The sequence below is a fragment of the Betta splendens genome, chromosome 16 (genome assembly GCF_900634795.4).
Source record: "Betta splendens chromosome 16, fBetSpl5.4, whole genome shotgun sequence".
Classification (NCBI taxonomy): domain Eukaryota; kingdom Metazoa; phylum Chordata; class Actinopteri; order Anabantiformes; family Osphronemidae; genus Betta; species Betta splendens.
Genome location: NC_040896.2, coordinates 13,578,676 through 13,588,289, shown reverse-complemented (window position 1 = coordinate 13,588,289; position 9,614 = coordinate 13,578,676). Strand labels below are relative to the sequence as shown.

The 9,614-nt window shown below is 42.3% G+C and overlaps 1 protein-coding gene across 3 annotated transcripts; it reads left to right on the top strand.

The window, feature by feature from the left end:
• Positions 1-1,799: 1,799 nt before the first annotated feature.
• On the top strand, positions 1,800-9,558 carry stx17 (syntaxin 17). Of its 3 annotated transcripts, none has more exons than XM_029128098.3 (7): positions 1,801-2,027; positions 2,982-3,109; positions 3,214-3,279; positions 4,844-5,170; positions 5,580-5,630; positions 6,940-7,026; positions 8,687-9,558. In XM_029128098.3, the coding sequence occupies exons 2-7, from the start codon at positions 2,987-2,989 to the stop codon at positions 8,939-8,941; spliced, it is 909 nt and encodes a 302-aa protein (XP_028983931.1). In that variant the 5' UTR covers positions 1,801-2,027; positions 2,982-2,986; the 3' UTR covers positions 8,942-9,558. The 3 variants fall into 3 exon arrangements, with proteins under 3 accessions (XP_055359455.1, XP_028983931.1, XP_028983930.1); XM_029128097.3 differs by having other exon boundaries at positions 2,979-3,109; XM_055503480.1 differs by lacking the exon at positions 6,940-7,026 and having other exon boundaries at positions 1,800-2,027; positions 2,979-3,109.
• The last annotated feature ends 56 nt before the right edge of the window (positions 9,559-9,614 follow it).

Below are 9,614 nucleotides of genomic sequence, written 5' to 3'. Positions count from 1 at the left end.
AGAAATGTAAAACAGCTTCTTTAAGAAATCCGGATATAAACGCATTAGAGGAAGCTTAATGTGCAGTGTTGAGTTGGTATTGCTGACTCCTGACAAACTGCCACGATGTTAGAATGTGTGCATTAAAAATATCACAGATTGGATGTTGATTTAAAGAGCAATGGCTTTTTTTATCATCATTTCAATCTTTATACCAGGTCTATAAATAAAATTGGTGAACACCAAATTCGGCTGCGGAGCTTTGAATTCAGGCATCCTGGTGTTGACGTATTTGCACATTGTGGTCAGGATGTGCTGATCACACCTGCTTAAAAATCAGTATGATGCAGGAGGTAAGGTATGAACAGAGCACCCTGCTGGCTTCCTGTCCTGCTGACAAACTTCCTGGATTAGACTCAAGTGAATGGCACCTGAGTCCCCCTGAGCCATTCTCACACACACACACACACACACACACACACACACACACACACACACACACACACACACACACACACATAGAAACATGAGCCCAAACATCACTGTCAGCTTTGTTACTCCCCCTCAGTCTGCTACTCTGGGAGTCCCCTGGAAGTGGACAGACACATGCACAAATTCAGACAAGCACACACACAACATGTGTGCAGCACCGGGGGAAATCCCCTGTAGCTGGGGACTGTGTGTTTCACTGTGGCCCCTCGCATGGAGCATCCGCTGAGGAAGGAGTGTGTGGGGGGTTGGCCTAAATGTCAAAGGTAAAAGGTGCTGAAGAAGAGAAGTGGAAACATGCAACAGACCCACTCACACTGGCTAATCTCACAGTAGAGGAGGGGGAACCCCAATCATTTCTCTCCTCTCTCTCTCTCTCTCTCTCTCTCTCTCTCTCTCTCTCTCTCTCTCTCTCTCTCTCTCTCTCTCGCTCTCTCTTCCAAATGTGACACAGACAAAAATATCAAACCTAAAAAACTCTGGTTTCTTTCCAATGGATTGATGCTATTTATACATCCAACAGCTTACCCCAAATGGAAGGAACAACCTCAAATTAAATTAAATCACAACCATCAGGCCTGTGCTACACATTGTTGTGACTTAATAGGTCACAAAAATGATAGGTTAATAGGTAACCTTTTAATAGGTTTACATTATTTCAAGGCTTCACTGTTATCGTGTGATCATGACATTTTCTAACACACTGACATATTTACACATAAAAACAAGTTTCATTACACAGAACCACATATTAACCACAGTCACTTTCAAAACAAATTTTTCATCAAGAATTATGACCCTTTAGCAGAACTGTGCTAAGGACTTTGGAAATTTTGAGGTTGTGAAGACACCACCAATTGTCCCCCAATAAAAAAAATAAATTCAAAATTAGATTAAGTTAGATTAAATATCACAATAATGCACATTAGTATAGTCTTGCTGTTTATTTTCTGTAATTGTTGGTAATCCACACAATATACATATTCAGTGCTTTCCTGAATTACCTGAACAGCATTTTAGGTTAACATAGTCACTAAAAGCTGTTGTGAATAAGATTATGTTCTTGTGTTGTAAAAAGCTATATTCTCCAGATATAACATTTAACCCAGCTAAGGCATGACCTCATTGACCCCAGTTGCAGAGCTAGGAATACAGTAGATTCAATTTAAAAATTTGTGAAAATGTTTTGTGTATTGCGTTTTTTTAATTTCAATAAACTCTTTTAAATGAATAAACAGAACAAATGATTAAATAATGATATCAATGATTTTAATGACGTTATGAGTGGACACGTAATCAGGAACACAATGTTCTGTGGATCCCTGTTTGAGGTCGGAAACTATTCATTGACGCACTGAGAAAAGAGTTGTTTACAAACAACAAACTGTCTGAAACAAAAGCGAAAGCTTCGCTGATAATGAGCTAATTCCTATAAATATTAACTTTCAAAACAGTATGGAGGCTTCCAAGAATCTCTAATGTACAATTAAATATAAAATACGCCTATAGATTCCTATAGTGTCGACGAGTGTCTTCAAGTTCCGTGTCTGACAGAAGAGGTGAGCAGAACATTTTGTAAATAAATGATTGAATTTGTGACTAACGCAATTGAAACCGATTTCTAACGCCACACGTAGACCTTAGCTTTAACTTAGCTAACAGCTAATGTTCCACGGCTGTCTTAGAGTTCCCTCCAGCTGCTAATTACGTGTGTTTACGTCTGCGTCCGTTTCGACTTTAGTGAAGGGATTCACAGATTAAAATTTGTAGTCATTATTTGGTGTTTAAAATCGCCAGTAGTTGCATGTGTGTTTAACAGCGTGTAGTTTCAGGTTTTGATGATCATCGAAGTAACTTTAACTGAATAAACACATAGGGTACATTTTATAGTATTTTATATATTTTATATACATTTCAAGTACGTAGGACTAGAACCGTGGTACATTGTAATGTCTAACTGTATCTGATGATTATAAACATTAAACAATTTTTTAATATTTTTTAAGTGGTTATTGTTTTTATTGGTTATTGTTTAGAAAACAACATAAAGCTGTAGAAACAAAAAAAGCAAGTCTCCATGGCCCAGGGCAATTCATACTGAAATGAATATAATGGGGTTTAACACCAGAAAGCTGGAAATTATTACATTTATTAAAAACGGAAATATTTGTGTAATTTATGTTTTCCAAATAGTTTTGAGTCCACTGCTGAAACATCTATTGATTAATAACTTGATCCAACAGGTTGTATGGTTATAAACCATAACAGTAATGCATAAGTTTCTCTTTTCACTAAGAGGATTCTGGCACGCAAAGTATTTATTCATTCTATGAAAGTGCCAATTTTAGTTGTGTGGGCAGACATGCATGTGTCACAGTTTATTCGTTTGATATATGTATTTATTAAAATCATGCTCTGCTGGTATTTACAGTGTCTGTGGGGGCAGATAGATAAAGCCGAGCAGGTGCAGTGTTTAAAGTTACATAGAGGTGTTGCCTGTGGGTTGTCAGCAGGACACATGGCAGAGGAAGGCAACAAGCTGACATTGAGGCGCCTGGAGGTGCCAATCCACAAGTTCATTAAAGTGGCTCTGCCCACGGACCTGGAGAGGCTGCAGAAACACCACAACAACATACTAAAGGTGACAGCTGAAATCTGGCCGGACACATGATCACACTGTTACGTCCACACGCTTACTTCTGGTGCACACATTAATAAATGATACTTCTTCTTTCATCTTCCCAGTACCAACACAGCCAGCAGTGGGACCGTCTTCATCACGAGCATATCAATGCCAGCAGAACGGTTCAGGTAGTTCATACTCTGTGGAACGATTCATAGCCAGCCAGCCGTTTATATTATCTTGTAAATTTGAAAACAAAAAAAAACTTAATCTTAACCCATATTTTGCTTCATTACATTAAATGTCACCCATAACAACTAGCTTTTATTTCAGCAGATATTTGCTTTGTTAATCAAAGTTAATCAGTATGTGTCTGGCAAGTGTGAATGTGACAATTGTTTAGACAAACAAAAATCATCTGGTTATTTCTGTACTTTATATAACTAAATATATGTATGTGGCAATGGATTTTTTTTAATAAGAATAATAACTTTTCTATCTATAAAATCTTAAAACAACGTGGATAAAAAAAACCTCAAACAGCCCAATTCTTGTGTGTGTCTAAGTAGTAGTGTTGTTCACATGGTGGGTGTGAAACACCTCGGGAGACGGCGTTGCCTGGAAGCCACCATGTCTCTAAAGGTGAAATAACTCCAAACAGGCATACACCTATCCTCTCACCATTACGCTACCAACCCCAGGGACACGTGCAGAGTGCTTTCTCGTGTTTTCATGGTGTTAATCCAGAGTATGGTTAGTTTACTCTGCATTAGATGTGTGTGCATGTATGTGTCTGCATATGTGCTTATATACCATTTTAAGGCTTATTTGTAATTTCCAAATCTTGTTTATGCTACATTTCTTTTGACACCTTATTTATCTGTGCTTGTTTCACCTCTTAGAAAGATAGACTACAGTATCTTTCCCCCACTGTCTGGCATGTACTCCCACAACTCTATCACCACACTCAGTGACTAAGTACCCCCACCTTTACTGCAGCAGTTTCAGAAAGTGTGTGTGTGTGTGTGTGTGTGTGTGTGTGTGTGTGTGTGTGTGTGTGTGTGTGTGTGTGTGTGTGTGTGTGTGTGTGTGTGTGTGTGTGTGTGTGTGTGTGAGAGAGAGAGAGAGAGAGAGAGAGAGAGCAAGCAAGCGAATGCGCGTATGTGATCACGCTACTTACATTCACAGGTACCATGCAGCTTCTCAGAGACCTGATTGTTACTACCTGACAGTAGTAACAATTGTGTCCTTTGTGTTTTTTTGTTTCATGCACATGTAGACAAGTCTATACATGTATGTTTATTCATGTTGTGTGATTAGCAGACTGTGTTATTGGCAGCACGTTGACCCCCCTGAGCCCGGTCATACTGCGGCCTGTTGGGTTGATGGCTGGGATGTAATCCTTCTGTCACCCTCAGGGCACGGCAGGATGTGAGAGCTTGTTTTCCCCAGCCTTGTATCTTCACCTCAATAGGCCTCCAGCAACGCACGGACACATTTCTCAGTACTAGACTGTTTACCAGAGGCCTGACTAAAATATACAAAAAACAAATATACAGAATCTATAGGTGCTCATCATTCGGTTGTATACCTTTTTGTATTAATTGTAATTTTTAAATTATTTCTATTTATTCCGGATGTATTGTAAGTTTAGGGTCCTTATATTCTGTCACTGTTCTAGACTCTTTCTCCTCTAATCAGCCATAAATCTCCCATAACTGAGAAATCCGCTTCTCTTCTGTGCTCCTGCAGCAGCTCAGGGCTAACATCAGAGAGATGGAGAAGCTTTGCGCACAGGTCCGTGCTGAAGACACAGACGCTCTGGAAGCTCTTGTCAAGCCAGTGCGGGACCGGGCGTTAGCAGCTGCACAGAACTTTTTACTTTTGCACTCGAACCCCATGCCTCAGCTGACGCCACCACACACACCTGCCTCTGAGGCATCAAGCCGTGAGTCCAGAAGAAGCCATGCTGATAGTGAAGATGGAGAGGAGCCGGTGTCTGGAAGGCAAATACAGTTGCACCTGCCAGAGATCCCTGTGGATCAAAGTGCGGCTGAGTCCTGGGACAACCTGGAGGAGGTACAGTATGCATGTCTAGACCTATAACTATATGTAAAATATTTTAGATTATTATTATATATATTTTACACTATTTTATTTCTGTCTGTTTTCTAACATGAACCATGACCAGGAACAATTTTACATTCATGTACAGCTGCTGGTTGTCCTACTTAAACATGAGAAAATGTTTGTGTTCAAATTAAAAACTACACATAAAGTACCTAAAAACAGTTACTGTACATTCCTCATCCTGGTCCTCAGCGTTGCCATGGCTACAGGCATCATTAAATGTAAATCCAGATTCCAGACTAATTCCTGTTTTATTATGATACATGTAACATGTTCCTATTTAATATAATAATGTAATGTACGTCTGCTTGCGTAATAGTCATCATAATGAAATGAATACTGTAAATTCTCCTCGTAGGACCTGAAGGAGCTGAGTGGTCTGGTGACGGAGTTCTCTCTTCTTGTGCATGTGAGTACAAACACTGTGCTGTGTATTTCCTGACTGATACATTCACTTTTCAATGTTGTATGCATTCGTCAGTCTGAGTATGTGTGCACAGCTACGATTCTGAACAAAAACAATGTTCCCCTATAGCGTTTCCAGGAAGTGGTGTGCATTTGACCCGGTGTGTTTGTGTTGCCTGGTAAGGCTTCTCTGAGAGCTCCGCACTACTGCCGGGGCCCCAGAGGCCCTCCACTAAGCCGAGAGGAGAGATTGAGGAGAAGACGGGAGGAAGGGAGGATGTCCGAGAGGGGGAGAGGAGAGGAACAAGGTAGAAGCAGGCGGAGAGCAGACAGCTCAGATTATTGCCCTATCCTCCGGGATGGAGAGGGGAGGCAGACAGGGTGGTTAATGGAGAGATTAAGAGTGAAAGAAAATGAGAGATAGTGAAGATGTTGCTAGAGTAAAAAAAGCGACAGAGGCACGGGGAGGGGCAGAAAGAGCATAGACATGTTGTTGTGGTGTCTCTGGGGTGAAAGAGGCCGTTAGGGGAGTAATATTTCAGTACTCAGCCACAGTGGAATTACTGACTGACTGTGAGTGCGTGGTTATGTCTGTGTCTGTACTTGCATCATGTTAGCGGCTGTTCCGGTGTCGCTACCTATCTGTATTTGTGTTATTGTTTTACATGGGCTTTCTGCTAAGATCAAAACCTCCAATACTATGTAATATTCAGTTATTAATTGTATTGTTAGTCAGAGAACAGTTGGTTTTTCAGTTTGACTTAAAACTGAGGGTATTACTTTATAAAAAATAGTTTTTAATTATTATTACTTTACTGCAAGGATTTGGTACCTACTTTATTTCCAAAGTCAAAAACCTTTACTATGTCTGCATGTGCATATGAGAAGCAGTAAAACCAGAAGGCTCTAAATCTGTGCACTAACTCTGAGTTCAGGGTGTGGGAGTGTGGAGGAAAGGTGAGGAAGAAAAGGAGAAGAAAAGTCTCTCTGCTTGTTGTTTGGTCACTGTGTCCGTCCAGGCCTCATGTGGAGAGAGACAGCTGCCACTCTGAATATTTCATGAGAGCTACACAATGCCCCACACGAACTTACACCCCACCCCCAATATAATCCCCCTCCAATGTACCTACAGCTTCATACTCACCCTTCTCATGTCACCTGGTTCCATGGAGTAAAATTTAGACACACATGCAAAAAGAAAAAACAAACAGTGCACAGTAGGTGGCTGCTCTTTCACAAATGTGTATATGCATCGGCGCTCGCTTGTATGTGTGTTAATATTTGTTTGTGCGCGTCTCACCCCTGTGCATCAGTCCCAGCAGGAGAAGATTGACAGCATAGAGGACAACGTCAACACAGCCTCTGCCAACGTGGAGGAGGGGACCAAAAGCCTGGGGAAGGTGTGTGTGTGTGTGTGTGTGTGTGTGTGTGTGTGTGTGTGTGTGTGTGTGTGTGTGTGTGTGTGTGTGTGTGTGTGTGTGTGTGTGTGTGTGTGTGTGTGTGTGCATGTCCTGATGATCTGACGTGTGTGTGGTGTTTGGGAGATGGGGAGATCGATGGCACTTTGCCTCCCAGCCATTCCACAGCGTTTGTCCCTATTGATCCGCCCGAATACGGAGGAAAGCTGCAATTAAGGAAATAGAGAGAGGAGAGGGATAGAGAGGAGTGGAGGGGAGGGAGAGTGATAGAGAGGTAGGATTAGAGAGGTGACACGAGAGGGTCTATGTCTTTGTGTGTGTGTAGCATTAAAGACACATTTCAATGACTGTATAATAGTTTTTCTGGAGCAGCATTTGGACAGTGCCCTACGCACTACAAGTATAAGTCAGAGGGATAACTCAGTGGCCTTCACACATATTACACACTTGAAATGTTGAACTTTTTGTCTGTTCTAGTCAGAATGAATCACCTGTTTTTCTCAAATCACAACTCATAAACAGCGGCTCACAGAAATTTTCAACCACAAATTGCCTGTTCAAAAAAATGGCTTCTCTTAATTTACCTCCAACATTCAGGTTTGAAGTAAAAAGGAAGGAAACGACCATCTGTCAGATGAAGGAGTCTATTCTGATCTTTGTTTTGCTCACACCTTTAGGAACATAATGGAGCTGTGAAGTAATTAGACTGTAATTACAGCCACTCAGGGATGTTGATGACACTGACTCATGCTGCTTGTGTGCTGAGGAAAATCTGTAAATGCTAACGCTGGACAACTGAAAGCAGAAACACCAATTTCCCAACAGCTCATCCACCGACAGCCAGTTCATCCAAATGCAGAAAAACTTACTTCTCATTTGACTTTGATGGCAACTAGCCTTGCACACAGGTTTGTCCTCCTCGCTGCGACTTGTGCCTCCACAGGCTCAGACAAAAGTTGACCTCCCTGTGCGGATGCAGGCGGATGTAGTGGGCTGCACATTAGAGAGAGGGGGGGTGTGGAGCGATAACGCAGATGAGACGGGATGTCAGATGTTTTAGCGTGTTTGCAAGCTTGTAATCTGTCATCAGGTCAAACAGAAGCATGCACACACACACACACACACACAAGGGTGTAGTAACACTACACACATTTTCTCCATCGCCTGCAACGTGTAACCAGAATCCTTTTAACTCGGCTCAGATGAAATTAAAATTTCCTCAACCGCCACGGGGGTGGGGACGAGCAATGCTAGCTTTTGAACTACATTAATTTAATGGTGAAGTGTTAATCAAGCATGTGTCCCTGGGTGTGTATGTGCGGATGGTCAGAGAATCAGTCATTAATTGCCATCAGCAAAGAGCACCTTCCACTCTGATGATAGCAGCGGTAATAACACACAGGCCACATCTCTCTGATTTCTCCTAAATGAAGATAATGAAAACGCTTTGATGCTGCCGTGGAAGTGGTGGTCTGCGTTTACACATGCAGGGCTGTGGGTGTGTGTGCTTTTCCTTTTTCGGTGGGTTGATGTGTGATCATGAAAGGATAGACGCGTCCTAATATCGCAGACTGTCTTGAAGCAATAAAGTGTTAATGCGTGTGTATGTATGTGCTCAATTAATCTCTTCCCGTCTCTCTAGGCGGTGGGCTACAAATTGGCCTTGATGCCCATTGCCGGGGCGCTGCTGGGCGGAGCCATCGCGGGTCCACTTGGCCTGCTGGCCGGGTTCAAAGCCGCAGGAGTGGCCGCTGCTCTGGGAGGCGGCGCCCTGGGGTTCGCCGGGGGCAACCTGGTCCAGAAGCACCGCAAAGCCCAAGTGGATCAGCAGATGAAACAACTGACAGCACCACCGCCAGAACCAACTGCTGAACATGAGTCGAGCAAAGACAAATGATCTGATGACGAGCAGTTCTGCTGGTCGTCTGACTGCAGCTGCGGGCTGCTGTGTTAACAGAACAAGCCGAAGCACAGACTGAACCCAAACACACTCAGTGTTAGTCTCTCGGCACAGGTGACAAGCAAACGTACTAACAGCCCCAATTAGGCGTCAGATGCTTTGATTTGAAATGCGAATGGTGAATCTGAGGACATTAATCTAATTTCATACACAAAACAGATTTCAGGAAAGCATTTATTTACACTACAGCTTTTAGTGGTGGTGGGTCAGCCTGACATCACTAAAGGAAGTCATTGGAGTCAGATAAATTAACGCAACTATTCTGGTAAATGCCATCATTAACATGAACACTGTTAGTGTGTCCAGACTGAACGCTGACCCACAGTCATTAGCTGTGAACGGTTGAACTGCTGTGGTGTTGCATCTCCTTAGTTTTGTAAATTGATGCAGTAATGCTTCAGTGTTTACATTATACTGTGTATCGATAGACTTTGTTTTGTGAGCACATATTTGCACATGACACACCAAAGTGCCACGGCCCAGACCGTCCAACAACCTGCCATGCATTGATGTTTCTGCTGCTGGTTTTCTGCCGAATAAATTTGTCTTTTCAACAGTAGCTCTGTTCATTGGATGAACCAAACCATAAACGACAGCGATAAAGTTCAAA

What these genes read in the sequence shown, in the direction of transcription:
- stx17 (XM_029128098.3), top strand. Translation starts at nt 2,987, where the DNA reads ATGGCAGAGGAAGGCAACAAGCTGACATTGAGGCGCCTGGAGGTGCCA. An exon ending in AGTTCTCTCTTCTTGTGCAT is followed by an intron (nt 5,631 to 6,939) that starts GTGAGTACAAAC and finishes CCTGTGCATCAG; the next exon opens with TCCCAGCAGGAGAAGATTGA. An exon ending in GGACCAAAAGCCTGGGGAAG is followed by an intron (nt 7,027 to 8,686) that starts GTGTGTGTGTGT and finishes CCGTCTCTCTAG; the next exon opens with GCGGTGGGCTACAAATTGGC.